The sequence below is a fragment of the Mustela erminea genome, chromosome 10 (assembly GCF_009829155.1).
Source record: "Mustela erminea isolate mMusErm1 chromosome 10, mMusErm1.Pri, whole genome shotgun sequence".
In the NCBI taxonomy this organism is placed as follows: Eukaryota; Metazoa; Chordata; class Mammalia; order Carnivora; family Mustelidae; genus Mustela; species Mustela erminea.
In genome coordinates, this window is record NC_045623.1 from 78,838,246 (window position 1) to 78,854,875 (window position 16,630).

General features: G+C 42.8%; 1 protein-coding gene and 1 long non-coding RNA gene across 2 annotated transcripts in view; both read right to left on the minus strand.

Annotated features, from left to right (window-relative positions):
- The window catches only part of SMAP2 (small ArfGAP2), a 44,955-nt gene extending 29,582 nt beyond the window's left edge, over nucleotides 1–15,373 (minus strand). Inside the window, exon 1 of the mRNA XM_032303543.1 lies at nucleotides 14,841–15,373. Within this exon, the coding sequence (XP_032159434.1) occupies nucleotides 14,841–14,943 (103 nt within the window). The 5' untranslated portion in view covers nucleotides 14,944–15,373. The remainder of the gene's footprint in view (nucleotides 1–14,840) is intronic.
- Nucleotides 666–7,833, minus strand: LOC116568066. The gene is made up of 4 exons (XR_004276494.1): nucleotides 6,502–7,833; nucleotides 6,028–6,362; nucleotides 4,826–5,149; nucleotides 666–751 (listed from the first exon to the last, which is right to left on the minus strand). It is a non-coding gene; the product is annotated as an uncharacterized LOC116568066 (long non-coding RNA).
- Nucleotides 15,374–16,630: the final 1,257 nt, after the last annotated feature.

Sequence of the window (16,630 nt, forward strand, 5' to 3'; positions counted from 1 at the left end):
CCAGGCGCCCCTAGGCAATCATTTCAAAGTTGGCCAAGTGGACCTGATGTTTCAAAACTTGGTATTATAATTGAAAGAATTTCCTATCACTCATGACCTCATTTCAGGTAACAAAAGGTCATCTAATTCACCTGAAGTCATTGTCTTCACCCTCTAAGGACATTTACTTCTGTACATTTTTTAGGTTCTTTCACCTTAAAGTCTTAATTTTCTCTTGGCAACAACCAGCATCTACTCATATTGTGAAAAAATACTGAAGATGATACTGAAGATGCAAAGAGAGCCCACCCCGTTAGGAAAGGCATATCTTGAAAAGAAGCCACTAAAGAAGAGTGATACAGCCCTTGACCAATGAGGTTGCTCTTCATTCTCCATCCCCAGGATCAGTAATAAGCAAAAGAGGAACAATATGAAAACACATATTAAAAATAGCCCACCTTCAAACAGTATCCCTCTTCTCTTCCTGGAGCAATGCAACTGAATCAATTTCCCCCAAGGGGCAATGTCAGTGTCTGGAGACATTTTTAATTGTCACAACTGGCTGGGGGGCAGGAGCAGGGGCAAAGAATGCTACTGGCATCTGGTAAACATCCAACCAGGCACAGGACAACCTCTCAACAAAGAAGCATCCAAAATATCAACAGTGCTGAGGTTCAGAAGTCCTTCTCTACAAGCATCATTCCTAGGCCATTTAGTTTGAAGCGTGTGAGATGAAGAACTACCAATTCTGTGAAGAGTCTCTTCTCTTGTTCTGTAACATACAGATAAATATTTAGACATAGAATTCCCAAACTGGCAAGAACCTTAAGGATTATCTAGTCAAGCACAGTTGGAGAAACTAAGGTCCAGAGTGGTCAAGTCATTTACCCAAGTTCATAGAAGAAATCAGCAGCTGGGCTGGAATTAGAATCATCTTTATACACCCAACTATGGGTTATACACGGATGCTCAATGATGATCGCTAAACTGATACCCTGTTCTTTAGGTGGTCTTTTCTATTGTGATATGCAATTCACTCTCTACCACTGGGAAGCCCAACATCTAAGATTGTGTATGAAGGTTCGTTTACACCCCTTCCTACCCACATTCTTCTTCCTCAAAGGAAGCCCAGAAGTGGAGAAGATACTAGAGCTCAAAAACAAGTGGCCAGGGGGTGCCTGGGTGGCTCAGTGGCTTAAAAGCCTCTGCCTTCAGCTCAGGTCATGATCCCAGGGTCCTGGGATTGAGCCCCACATCGGGCTCTCTGCTCACCGGGGAGCCTGCTTCCCCCTCTGTCTCTCTGCCTGCCTCTCTGCCTACTTGTGATCTCTGTCAAATAAATAAAATCTTAAAAAAAAAAAAAGAACAAGTGGGCAGGCAGAATATGCTTTTCAATTATTTGAAGGGAGGTTCATGCCCTTCTAGCAAAAGGAAGCTTTACACAAAACCTGAGTCCACAAACAAAGCCTTGTGCAAGACCATGGACACATGACGTTCTCTCCCCAATGGTGTGCAGCAGCTTTCCTAACACATCAGAGGAGCGTCAACCAATGGCAAACAGATGGAAAATCAGTTCCAGTTAACTGAATCACAACTGTATTCAAACAAGCTAGAGAACTTTCATTTCCAAACAAAGAGCAGACAAGAAATTAATTCTGGGATCAAAGTACAAATGGTCAGTCCAGTGGCAAGCTAAATGTTAGTCATCAAAACAGCCCTGGTTTAAGGGAGGAGAACAAAGGGTGAAGATTTGGCCCTTTCAAAAAGAAAACACTACCACGTTTCAAAACTAGATGTTTCAGAATTGGGTATAATGAGATTCAGGTCAGGTGTGGTGCAAGGGGGTGGGGCAGATGTCAGCCGTGTGTGGATAGAAAGGTACTGCAAAAAGAACATTGTGTAGAAGAACCCAGGGCAGGTCTCTAGGAAAAAAAAATCACAGCCTCAAAAGAGCTAAAGGGAGGTTCTTCAAATTAAACAAACCTGCTCCAGGGGATACAAGAAGAGCTTTTAAAACTGCTGCAATGTTATTATTAATTTCTGCAGCACCTGAGAACAGTGTCTAAATATTTACTCCCATCCCACAAAAAGGCTAAAGGAGTGCTTTTCCAGCCTCCTGTTTCACACCCCATGCTACCGTTCTCCCAAGATGCAAGATGATGCATCACACCAAAACCTCCCACTGAGAGGGCAGAGTACTAGCTTCGTGACTGGCTCCAGCTTTCAATGCAGCACGGATGCCAAAAGCACAAAAAAGAAATGGCACAAAGAAGTAACTACAACAAAGCAGCCATGATATTCACCTGCTCAGATTCCTGGAATGTCACAGATCTTCAAATATCTGAGTTAACAGCATGAGGCTGACTTTCAGAAGACAAAACAGAAAAAGAATATGATCCAAACACACCTTAATAGAATAAGAGAGCTCACAGTGGAGGTACAGACCCTGTGTGTCTGATGTTGCATCAGACATACGTATATACACGGGACACAGTCCCTGTCCTGACGGAATTTCTAGTCCTAGGAAAGCTCTGATTTAAAAAAACAAAAACAAAAAACAAAAAACCAGAGGTGCCTGGCTGGCTTAGTCGGTTAAACGCCCAATTCCTGGTGATCTCAGGGTCCTGAGACTGAGCCCCACACCGGGCTCCGCGCTCAAGTGCTGAATCTGCTTAAGACTTCCTCTCCTTCTCCCTCTTTCCCTGCTCTCTCTCTCTCTCAAATAAATAATCTTTAAAAAAAAAAAGAAAAGAAAAGAAAAGAAAGAACAAAAAAACAAACAAACAAAAACGTGGTAGTGTTAACCCCTTTCTACCAATGTAGGACCTCTACTCCACCTTCCCTGTGCCCTGGTTAAGTGAAGGAGGACTGTATGAACAACACAAGATGCTGATCAAAACCCAACAATAGGGCTGCCTGGGTGGCTCAGTGGGTTAAGCCGCTGCCTTCGGCTCAGGTCATGATCTCAGGGTCCTGGGATCGAGTCCCGCATAGGGCTCTCTGCTCAGCAGGGGCCTGCTTCCCTCTCTCTCTCTCTGCCTGCCTCTCCGTCTACTTGTGATTTCTCTCTGTCAAATAAATAAATAAAATCTTTAAAAAAAAAAAAACCAACAATAGCTCCATGTATTAAGCATATAATGTGGAAGACGGTGCATGAGATAAGAATATATCTTGGGGGGGGCGCCTGGGTGGCTCAGTGGGTTGGTTAAGCCTCTGCCTTCAGCTCAGGTCATGATCCCAGGGTCCTGGGATAGAGCCCCACATCAGGCTCTCTGCTCAGCAGGGAGCCTGCTTCCCCTGCACTCTCTGTGTGCTGCTCTGCCTACTTGTGATCTCTCTCTCTCTGTGTCAAAGACATAAATAAAATCTTAAAAAAAAAAAAAAAAAAAAGAATATATCTTGGCCCATCTCTCTGTGATCATGTTCCATAAATCTGTTCCTTATGGTCAAGTCAGGATTCTCTGCAGCTCTCCATTCCTTGCCACAACAGATGTCCACTACAGTGAAGCAGTTTAGAATGACGACCCCACAGCAGGGCTGTCTCTGCCTGGGCTCAGCCCAGGGGACATCCTGAAACTTTTTTTTAAATTAGAGGGCCCCCGTGACCACTCACCTCTGAACACATAAATAATCCATTAGTCTAACAGCAACAGAAAAATTTACATTGTAGCATTATTTATAATACTGAAAATCTAAAAATTCAAATGTCTAAGAATTGGGCAGGAGTTAAGTAAGTAATGACATATTCAAATGATGGAATATAATAAAGGTATTTAAATGTTTTTAATGTCATGAAAAATGCTTATGATAAATGTTAAGCAAAACAATAATGACAAAAAATTATTATGGAATAAGTGCAAGTAAAAAAAAATGGATGATAGGGATTATGTGAAATATCTTCTCCAACATTATATTTTTTCACATCCCAAAGATTTTCTCCCCAAATCTTTTCACAAAGATTGTTTTCACAAAAAGCGTGCACTTTTTTTTAAGATTTTATTTATCTATTTATTTATGAGAGAGAGGTCGGCGGTGGGGGGAGGGGATAGGGACAAGCAGATTCTGCTGAGCACCGTGCACAGGGCCCGAAGGGGTGACGGGGTGGGGTCAGGGGGTGAGGGGTGTTTGATCCCACACCTGAGATCATGACCTGAGCCAAAATCAAGAGTCAGCTGCCCAACCTACCGAGCCACCCAAGCACCACAAAGTCCTTTTTTTTTTTTTTAAGATTTTATTTATTTATTTGACACAGAGAGAGAACACAAGCAGGGTGAGCGAGAGAGGGAGAAGCAGGCTTCCGGCCAAGTAGGGAGCCCGATGCAGGGCTCGATGTGGGACTCGATCCCAGGATACTGGGATCCCAGGACACCAAGCTAAAGGCAGATGCTTAACTGACTGAGCCACCTGGGCGCACCCCGAAGTGTTTTTTAAAGAAATAGCATTTAATAACGTTTAGCTAATAAGCGTATGGGCGCTCACACCTCCCCACTCACCAATATCCCACAAGACAAAAAAAATAACTGGCCTATGGTAATGAATCTTTTCTCTTCCTTCAATGCATTAAGAAGCCTAATGAAACTGAGCCCTATTTTTACTCTGCCTACAGCATGGTCCCTTGATCTGAGTCACTTGTGTTGGACTCCTGTGCAGAAACTAGGCTCAGAACAAAGTCAGAAAGCTCAGAGGAACTGCTTTGGAATCTTCCTTCCAGTGCTTCTTTAATAATTCTTCCCTTCTCTCACCTACAAGCTGGATGTTAACACAGCACTCGCACTTCAGGAAAGAGTTTTTCCCACAGTTTTCCTCACTCTGAAACAGTTCCTCTAACCAAACTTCTCAGGCCTACCTTCAGAGAGACAGGGTCTCCGGTTCCAAATAGCTGTTCTTTCAACAAATATGTTTTCAACATAGCAGAAGTGCCTGAATCTTTTCACTTTTTCCTTCTCAATCAGCTGTCACACTTAAATTTGTTTCCGTTAACTGTGCTGTTTATTGCTATTTTGAATAAAAGCATCATGGTAAGAACAGGGGATTTCCTTCCTATTTCTCACTGAAGGGCTTGTGCTGGTTATGACCCAAGTGGTAAAGTATCCATAAGAAGAAGACAGCACCCTCTCCTCTCTGAGCTTCAGAATGCAGCCTAAGATGTTACCGGCTCACACAGGAAATTCTGTAAGAAATTATTTTTTGAAAGCATAAGAAGGAAAGCAACCATCTAAACAATATTAATATAAAATGTTTAACTCAAGGCTTGAAACACCAGAGAACTCATTTCTAACTCTACACATGGGGGGACTTCCAGTAAGGCAAGGAAAGAGGAAGAAGTTGAACAACAAAATGTACTTTCAGTGCACTTCAGGAAGTAACGCTGTAGGATTAATAGCAATAAACCCCAGTCTAAAGATGTAAGCTCTGTGGTAGAGGGGGATTTTACGATCTTACCAACACTAGCTGGGAAAGACAGCATGTTAGTTTGGAAAAAAAAGAAAAGGTGCTCTATTTCCTCAAATCACGCTAGGCCAGGCTTATCGACTATAGCTGAGAAGAGGTTTGTGTTACTCCTGTATCTGCCTTATTATTTTCAACACATCATAAAAAGAGAACATTACACATTTATTTTTTGGGTGAGGAGAAAGGACATGGAGCCGGAGGGATCCAATTCTCATTGTTTCAGATTAAGAAATTTCTTTTTGAAAGTCCTGACTTGAAATTTTTGAAAAATCAACATTCTCCATTTGAGCTTATGAAATCCAAAACTTCCTAAATAAACTGTATCCTACATGCATTTAAAAGCACCAGAACACACAAAGGAAATATGCAGACTTGGAGGGGGGCAGGGCTATGGTCGACAAAAATGGTCGGAGAACTACTTAACATTACTTGAAGATGAAAAGCAGCAGCAATATTAAAATCTTATTACTACCCACTGATATGTTACAAAGGTGGGATTCCAGAGCAAGTTTCGGCCACACATGAGGGAGGGTGAGGGGAAGGCGCGGGGCAGAGGAATGTTGGACAAACTAAAGACAACCGCCTGGGCAGCCTTACACTGATGGATGGCCACAGCTGAAGGCAGATTTGGCTCATCTCTGGGGTTTTCCACTGGGAAGTGGCCTGCAGTTCAGCCATCAATGGACCAGCATCCACAACGCCTGTGGGGAAATACAGGAGCCAGAAAAGTGGGGTAGGGAAGGAGAAAGTTTGGAAAACGGAAGAGTCAAATACAGTAGCAAAATGTTGTAATTATTAAACATGAAGCTTCAAAAATGCAGATGTACCTCTTAAATTGAAATGAACTGGCTGAAAAGAACTGGTACTCTGGGAAACAGTCTGATATGTTTTTTAGAACCAAATTACTTTTTAATTATATCTGTGAATTATACCTGCCAAGAAGAAATTAATTTTTGGAGGAAAGAGGAAAAACAATGAAACCTATGCAATTTTTACAGACGGTAACTTTACTCAGAGTCCCCTACCCATGGCCTCTGTGGAAAATAACAGCCTAAGAAGAAACATACTCACACTCCACTGAAAACCTTCGCTGGCCTAGTTCCACCAATTCCATTAATGTAGCAGGGGCCCAAAGGCAGGTGACCTGATTGACAAAAAGAATGCCCTTCGAGAAAGTGCCAAACTTCTATCATGTAACTCATTAAACACTTTATAATGAAAAAGAAAACTACCAGCAATAACTTGGGAAGCTTGGCCTTTAAATGGAGCAGCAGCAACCTTCCTTATAAAACAAAAAATACTTTTCAGGTCCAGAAGAAAGTTATCAGTGGTCTCAACTCCCTCCCCTAGTGCTAACCTCTCTGAAGCCATGGGGGAAAAACCCCAGACAAACCAATAAGACCAGTTAAAATGATATGTGGCATAAGAAAAATTAGCTCTACTATAATTTCTGTAACTGTCAAGGCAAGTCTAATCTGTACCATGAGGCTACCATCCTCAAAACTCTCTTTGTACATATTACGTGTTGATTCAAGTCTTTCAGTTGTAGATGGGACAAGCTCAGTGTATGTGTGTACATACACATATGTACACGTGTACACACACACACACACACACACACACAATCATGCCCAAGGCATCCCAGGATCAACAGGGTGGGAAACTTGTTTCCTGAGTAACCAAATTGATAAACTGCTCCTGGAAGATTCAACAGAAGCCAATTTTCCTAGACACACATCCTAATTATTTAGGCAATGACTGAGTCGTTACATTACTTCCTCGGACTAATTATTACTTCAGCAACAGTTAAGATTCCTTAGAAGCACAAAGGTTGTATCTGCCTAAAAACCCTTATCTCTCATTCAAAATAACTCAACTATTTACCTACAAGGAAGAAGAATTACATCTTGGGAGATTTTTTTAAGTGCCTTTGTGCCTCAGCCTGTCTCCACTTGGATCCTACCTTGTTCCATTCCATCAGTGGGAGCTACAGCTCCCAGGCTCTCTTGCCAACCAATTTTTGGGTAAGTTCCATCAACAGGAGGTAACAGATAAGGGTAAGATAGAGGAGGAGGAGGAGAAGGGAAGCCAGGGTAATGCTCTCTTAATAGAGTCACAGCTCCTGCTGCCACCAAACAGCTTTTCTTTCCATGCTTCTAGCTCGTACCAGATAGCTCAGACTTCTAGCCTTTGGTGACATCAACACCTTCTAATTTCCTTAAAAGCACACTAGCTCCCAGGTGTTGCTAACCTCTGGGTTGCCTCACCAGGCCATTTACCTTCTAAGTTCTTACATCATCCATGTAACCTAGTCTGTATATTAAATCCCTCTGCTTGGGGCACCTGGGTGGCTCAGTCAGTTAAGCATCTGCCTTCAGCTCAGGTCATGATCCCAGGTTCTGGGAAGGAGCCCCACATCAGGCTCCCTGTTCAGTGGGGAGACTGCTTCTCCCTCTCCTCCCCACTCCTGCTCACGCTCTCTCTTTCAAATAAATAAATAAACAAAATCTTTTTTTAAAAAACTCCCTCTGCTTGACTATCTACAGTGGGGTTTGTTTCTCGGCTAGGTCCCTGACTTGAAAATATGTTTAAAAACTTGGGTTTCTTAAGAATTAAACAAATATTCAGATAACCTGTTTAAGATTTCTTATAAAAAACAAATGATTTATAGATGGCAAGATCAATTCATTCATTCAAACACATACTTACTAAGAGCTCCATCTATACCAAGCACTACTCTTAAGTGTTGGGAATACTTTGGTGAACAGGCACAATCACCCTATCCTCATGGAGCTTACATTCTAGTAGACACATTAACAGTGGCACAGTATAATTTTTCAAAAATTTATCAATATAGGAATATTTCTTTAACAATAGAGGAATTTGGTAAAAAGTGAATTAACCTTAAGGTGTTCTACTCTACATAGATTTGGTTCCTACCTTTTCAGTGTGGTAAGCTGAACTGTCACATTCCAGAGGCCAATACAGAACTTCTTCAAAATTAGTATCTACTTAAACTGGCCACTTGCTCAAACAGAAGTACAACTGTGATAAGGATTTAAGCAGACACAATAACAGAAGTTAGGCACTGTATGCTTAGAATGTAAAACATATGTGTGTTCTATGCAGATTACTGCTTGGCATCTTTTCTACAGGGGATATTTGGAGGAGTTGAGTCTGAGTCCATTTAACAAGTCAGTTTGTCCCTTGGCTGTGGCATAGGTGGCATCCATCAACATAACATACAGAGCCAGCTGCAATGTGCATCATGAGTAAAGTGCAGCAGTCACTAATTGCATGACATCATTTTTAAGACAGAATTTTCAGGCAGAAGAATAGAAACAGACAATGACTCATATGGTGAACAGTTAGTTATATAGACAACTGTGCCCAAGAAAGCTGCCACCTACATGTCATAATGACATCAGATGAAAAATGCAGAAAGTAGTTTTCTGATTTATTGGAAAGCAATAGGTTTGCTGAAAAGGATACCGAGAGATCAGGCTGCAGCTACCTGCTTACACTTCCTGAGCACCAAGCAACCGAGAGCACACATCAAATATTCAGCACTCTTAGACCACTAGAGTATATAAGCGCGCTCAGCCCCAAAAAACTCAGTGTCAACTCAGAAATGACATAATAGCTACTGCTGGCATTTCACTAGACTTTTGTAAGATAATTTAATGTACTCATATACATTTCCATGTTGGTCTTGTGGGCACAATACTGAGATCTTTCTTCTACTCATCAGTTAGGAAACATTTCATGTCTGCAATGGTTGTAATTTCATTTGAGTAGCAGGTAGACTTTGAATAGTATGGGGTTCTTACACAACATAGAGTCTAAAGCATATTCATAATCTCAGTAATACACAGAAATGAACGACAGGGCTAGGATTTTAACCTTATAGGTCCCTGCCTAACTTTATCCCTTGCCATGCCCCAAGATGTAGTTAAAATACACGAGAGAATCCCACCCCCCAACACACACATTCAATACCTTAGAGGCTTTGCACATTTTGTTTCCTCTGCTTAGAAAGCCAAGTTCCCTAAAATCACCTGGCAAAGTCATGCTTATCATTCAAGACAGCCTACTTGTCTCTTTGAAGCCATAACTTCCTGAGGCAGACTTGTTTGCTTTCTCCAGAGCTTTCAATTCTCCCTGCACACAAGGCCATCATGATAATACCACATTGCATCATTTATCAGTTTACACATCTGCTTCCCCATTCAATTGTATGGTCCTTTGGACCAAAGACAGGGTCTCTGAATCTACTACATATCCTCATACGGTGTCTGACACAAAGTAAGTGCTTAATATTTTCAGAAAGAATATATATAGTGTGGGATTGCAGGCTTGCAGAGTTCCCCCTAGATGATAAGGCATTTTTTATTCTCTATTCCACTGCCACAGAATGATATTTAAAGGACAAGGAGAACAAACAGGAAGGTATCTCCCAGGGAACAGGCTTAACAAGTTGATATTAAAAGACAATCTAATGAGGACTTTGATAAATTACTTTCAGTGTAACTGTGTCAACCTAGCCATGACTGTTTGAGTTAAGGTGCATTAGCTGTAAAAACCCAGAAAGGCTATTTAATCTTCACTGGAGAAGGGTGTTTACAACTAGAGATGGACACAAAACTTCTGTTGTCCAAATCTGATGGAATTTTTTATTTAATCTCTCAAGAGGTGCCACAGATAGAGGTAAAATAATTAAAAATTGACAGGAAAGTTCATGTTCTAAGGAATACTATTTAACAAGCAATGACCTAGCTATCTATCAACACGAAACAAATATAAAGCAAAGCTAGAGATTAATTTACTGGAGTTAAAATTTAGGACTACTGTAGAAAATTTCTACACAAAGATTCCCTGGTCTAATCTTTCATACAAGTTTAAAGAGTGAGGAAGCATCCAGAGTCCATCCTCAAGAGTACTATAAAGTCCATTTGCAAAAATGCCAGAACCCCCATATGTAGGAGATGGTTTTGGCTTAAAAACTAGGGAATTATTGGGTGAGTCATTCTAACCATGGCTTCCAGTAACCAGAATATTTAAGGGAAGAGAGTCAGAAAGTGAAACAAATAAAACCAAGACAGAATAAATAAGACCAGCAATGGTGGTAATAAGCAATGCTTACATGTGTGTAACACTTTAGTTCCCAGGCACTTTCATTTTTCAAATGAGGAAAATTTAACTGAGAAAGTTCAGTGCAGTGCTGAAGGTCACAAAGCTAAAATAAACAGAGTGAAGGAGTTTAACTGGATGTTTCAACATCAAGTGGAAGGCCCCTTCCATTATTTTGCTTCTTTGCCACCTCAAAGGTGGGTTCATATGAGCTATGGATGAGCCTAGGACACTAAGATTCCTTCAACAAGAGCAGATGTTTCCAAATCACTTAGGTATATTTTTCAACTTAATCAAGATAACCTAGATAGAGCCTTAGAAAATCCCTTGAAAGAACGAAGAAAGCTCAACATGCATGGGGAGAGCACTTTCATGCTTTCCACGTTATACTGCTGATTGAAAAATTCAAGGTGTCACGGACTGTGAATAATACACTACGTCTTGCATAAAAGCACTGCAAAAGAATATATTTAAATTAGTTGTTTGCCTGCACATATATTCTTTCTTAAAAGTCCCCTAAGAAATTATCAAAAGTGGTTACTTCTAGGAAGGGAAAATGGTGGCTGGTGGCTAAGGGATCAGGAATAAGAACACAACTCTTCATTGTACAATATTTACCTTGGGACCTTTTATATATTTTTTTAAGATTTTATTTATTCATCTGACAGTGAAAGAGATCACAAGTAGGCAGATAGGCAGGCAGAGAGAGAGGGGGAAGCAGGCTCCCTGCCGAGCAGCCAGCCTGATGTGGGGCTCCTTCCCAGGACCCTGAGATCATGATCTGAGCTGAAGGCAGAGGTTTAACCCACTGATCCAGCCAGGTGCCCCAACCTTTTATATTTTGAACACATGAAAGTGTTACCTTTTCCAAAAAGCAAATTTAAATCTTAGAGTATATAATGGAAATTGGAACAGAGGCAATGGCTTGGTAATTCAAGGTAAAACATTTCAGAGATAGGATGCAGCAGAAGGGAAAAGTACAAAATATTACAAAACTTCTGCCAAGCTCCAGAATTCCAGGTGGGGTTTCACAGACCAAAGTAAATATTCCACAAGACCATCAAATCTCTTCTATTTTAATTCTTTGCTCGTTAAAAAGCTCTCAATTTTTTTTTAATTTTTTATTTATTTAATTTTTTTTAACCAACTTTGGTACTGAGAAAGTAATATCCCAGTAGTGGACACAGGTATTCGGGTCATCAGAAAGATAGATCCTTACATGGTAAATAAGAGTGCCTAGTTTAAACCGGTCTCTGAAGAGGTTGATTAGGAGTTATTCCAAGCACACTGACAGAATATGCAACCGCAGAGCTGATGATTAAGCCTTGAACTAGTACAGCCTCACAAGGGTCTATCCAAAAATGAGACCCAGTCTAAACTAGGTAGAGTTACCACTTGACGTATCTGGAATTTTTAGTATGTTTGTCCTTTGTTCTATCACTACTTTAGTCAGTCCAAAAATTTACTCTAAAGGTCACAGTGTCTTTGGGTGATGAGGAAACCGTATCTTTGGGCCTAAAACTAAATCAAAGCACTTTTTCAAGGCAGTATCTAAGCAGCTTTCTTTGCCACACAGGAGTTATTTCAGTGCCTTAGGGGTCCCAGAAACTGGTGTGTCTTACACTCAAAAGAGTTAAAAATCCCAGAATCAACAAAACTCATACTACGTAAAGACACGTGCTTGTTCTCTACTCTTGATGTTCACATTACATATTCAAAGATAGTAAGATCCTTAAACAAGTATAAGATTTTAAAAGAAGAGCCACTGCCAAAGGGTTATTTTAGAACATCAGAAAAATACTGCTCATATAGTCTATGGTCCAGGGCCTTATCATCTGATTTAATATTAATAGATTAGCAATCACTCATCAGGTCCTATACGATTAGCTCTCAATTTTCAAAGAAACAACATGAGACACAGAGATAAACTCAGATCCAAATCTCATTTTCCAAACCCAATAGTTTTTAAATACATTCTCCCACTACATGTATTTTTTACCAGAGCTAATAGGTAACTTAATCTGGTAAGAGTGTCTTTTCCTTCTGTATGATCCAGTAGTTGTCTGTGTGATCATCACGACGACCAAAATTAGGGAAAAGGAGGAGGAAAATTAGTGAGAAGGGCTGAAAGTGTGGAAGGAGCTAGATAATATACAAACTGGATAAACTAAGGTCTAAACAACATGCTATTTAACTGAACTGAAAGATGACTGACACCTTACCATTTTGTGTTTAATACAATGGCCGATTCACTGAAGCCACCAAGCCAAAATGTAAAACTAATTTTTGAAAAATCGTTTCAAGAACCAGGATTCTACCATTGACAGGGGTTAACAAAGTTTACAACCCAACAGTTACTAGTTCTCATCAAGAACTAACTAATATTTCATTATCTGATCCCCACTAATGCTATTGATAAAGAGCAATGGAAAATTTGGGGGAAGAAGTGATGAATCAAGCTCTCTCTTCCATATGCTGTATTTCACTGAAATATGAGTAAGTATGAGTGGTAGGAGAAACAGAGAGTTGGGGGTAGTACTAATCATCAAAATGGCATCTGACTCCCCAAATGTAGCAATGTTCACTCTAGTGGGATGCTTCACTGTGACTCAAGATCTGTCAACTGAGGTCAAAGGGAATTTGAGTAAAGCCAGGAAATATACTCCTAAACTTTAAACTGAATCTTCCAAAAAGTCTAGGACGATATTTAACAAGACTCAACTATAAGAAATTAAACCTACTCAACATAAATGGATTCTAAAATATTTTTAAAGCAATTTCTCACTAAGCAAAAATGCAGGAAAGAAGTCTGGAGACATGCTTTCCTAAAAGTACATGCAGAGGACATTAAAACTACTAGATGTTTAAACCAATGTATCATTCCCCTGTTCTCCTTACATAATCTTTTTTTTCCCCAAAATAAAAGGTAATTACCCAAAGGCATCAATTAGACATGTACTTCCTTTCCCAATATTGATAAACACAAATACATTTGAATCTTTGGTGTATACTATGCACCCAACATGCTGCATGGCAAATGACTGTGGCAAATCCACTGCATTATGAACAGAAGCAAACTAACAATAGCTCCCAAAATATAACTATCCCCTTCTCTCCAAAGCGAAAAGAATTTTCCCAACTTCTCCAATTACATTCCAGAGAATTCAGAAAGAAAATAAGGAGACAAAATATTTACAGAAGTTTGTATCTATAAATTTTGAGTGCTAATAACCAAGCTTTCACTTATAACCCAGCTTTCCTATACTACTGATTTTTAATCAGATCAAATCCTGCATCTTGGAGGGCACAGCAAACAAAGACTAAATGGTTCTAACAATATACAGTGATCATTTTTCACCTTTGGAAGGGTAATGACCACGGAAGCAACAAATTTGATGCATCCCCTGCTTCCTTCTCTCCACTGATTAAACGAATCCTGCACTACAGCCACAATCTGCTAATTTCTGCCACCGCACAAGCGCGCGCGCGCGCACACACGCACACACACACACACACACACACACACACATATACGCGCGCGCGCGCGCGCGCACACACACACACGGCCTCCAACGCACTCCACGGCCAGGGCTAGGCTGTCTAGAAATCCGCACTGTGTCACTGCATAAGGCAGGTTCCCACTTCACACACCCAGGAAGAAGAAAGCCACCTATGCACTCTGTCAGATCTCAGCAAGACTGTAAAATGACAGAGGGAGCTGCTAAGCAGATAGCGGGCAGCAACAATCACCACCTCAAGAAATTATTTAAGCGGTTTTCCTGCCGTCATCTCACTTCCCTCCTCCTCCTCCCTCCTTCTCTTCCTCCCCCTCTCTCAGCCTCTTCCCGCGCCCCCCCCCACCCGCCTACACACACACACACACACACACACACACACACACTGCAGTTCATCCCCCCGTTTTGCAAGTGTAAGGCAGTGAGCTCTGGGCTGCCTCGGGAAAGACAATCGGCCCGGAACCCATTCGGAGCCCTAACATACAGACATTCTCACCTGCACACACCACGCCAATGCCACCCCCACCTCCACCGCTCTCCCGCCCCCCACCCCTCCCGCCAAGCACTCACACTCTCCCTCGCAGCCTCTCCCCACGCCGACCCCGGCGCCGCAGAACACCCAGCAGCCTCCTCAGTCAGAGGAGCACGCCTTACCATTTACCAGGATTCGGGCGGCCTAAGCTCCAGAAACCCCCTCCCCACCCAGGTCACCTCCCAGGCGCGGCGGGGGGCTGGACCCCTCGCCCGCCGGAAGGGATGCGCTACCTTTCGACTGGCAGTCCGCGCAGAACTTGTTATCCTCCTCCAGCAGCAGGTTGGCCAGGACCGCCTGGTACCGATCCACGTCCTTCACCGACTTGCCCGTCATGGCCAGGGTGCCGGCGGGGGCAGAGGGCGAAGCGCCCTGCCCGCCCCTAGGAACCTCTGCCTCAGTCGGGAGGTGAGGACTCCCGGTCCCCCGCCCAGGGGCACCTCCTGAGCGGGGCGGGGGGGGGAACCCCTCCTCTCGGGCCCGGCCCCGCGCCCCTTCTCTCGTCAGCCGCGCTCGCCCCCCACTCTGCAGCCCCTCAGTGCGGCGCCCCCTGGCGGGCTTAGGGAAAGGCCCGAGTCCAGAGGAGGGTGCCGGACTAGAGACCCTTAGCCCAGGCAAACGGAACGCGCAGGGACGACCCCCCCCGCCGGCCTGTCTGCGGGCCGTGAGTCCCGCGCCTCGGTTTCCCTGGCAGCTGCCGCCTGCTCAGCCACCACCTCGGCCGCCTACTTCCGGCAGCTCTTCCTCTCCACCTCCACCCAGCCCAGCCCGCGCATGCGCCCCGCCCCTACCGCGTCGCACAGGGCTCTTCCCTCGGTTCCGCCTCTCAGGAGCCAATCCGGGCAGAAGTGAGGGGCGGAGCTTGCGGTGGGCGGAGGGAGGAGTGGGCACGCCTCCTGCGTGTCCTTGGAAAAGAATGAATGGAGTGGGGGAAAGTGAAGGAAAACAACAATTAACATTCGCTGAGTTCTTACTAGGTGCCAGGCTCTGTGTTAAGCGCTTTATTAGAATTATCCCAATATAATCCTCAAAATGTCTCTATGAGTTAAATATTTATCGTTCTTATGTAACCTGAGGGTTGCAGCTACTCCAAAGTCATCCGTTTATTCTTTTCTTCAACAACCAAATGCAAGGCCAAACCCCCTAATCCAGGATAAGGGGGACAGCACGTCCTCCCCAAGTTTTCAGAGGATTCTGGTTACCTCTTGCTGCTCCCACTAAATTCTGGGTTCCTCTGTTCATTAGATTTCCTGCCGTCTTTAGACATTGTTTACCTGGTGCCTGGATACTTTCTTTCATTTCTTAAATCCTCCCCAAACAGCGCAGTTTTGTGCAGCAGACTTTCACTGAAGGTTATTTGGAGGGTTGTGGTGAAGAGGAATGGTGATTACAGCAAAACACACAATAGAGAACTACTTGATTGACTAACATCAGTGTTCGGGGACTCCTGGATGGCTCAGTCAGTTAAGTGGCTGCCTTCGTTTAGGTCATGATCCCAGGATCCCGGGATCCAGTCTGGCATGGGACTCCTTGCTCAATGGGGAACCTGCTTCCCCTCTGCTTTCTGCTCCCCCTGCTTGTGTTCTCTCTCTCTCTCCTAAATAAATGAATAAATCTTTTAAAAAATAAAACTAAAAAATATAAACATCCCCAAACCACCCTCACTACACAGAACTCCTCCACAAAAGTCCTTTTCTTGGAGCACCTGGGTGGCTCAGTTGGTTAAGTAGCTGACTTTTGATTTCAGCTCAGGTCATGATCTCAAGAGTCCTGAGATCAGCCCGACATTGGGCTCTGTGCTCAGCTGGGAGTCTGCCTGCTGTTTCTCTTTCTGCCCTTGCCCTCATTCACCCTCTCTCACTCTCTCTCTCTAAAATAAATAAATCTTAAAAAAAAAAAAAAGTCCTTTTCTTTGGGGATTCACCTGTTCCCTGGCAAATGTTTTCATTCATTCATTTGTTCACTCAACAAATTGTTACTGAGAAACTCCTAAGTCTCAGGCACTGGAAAAAGGGAACAACAT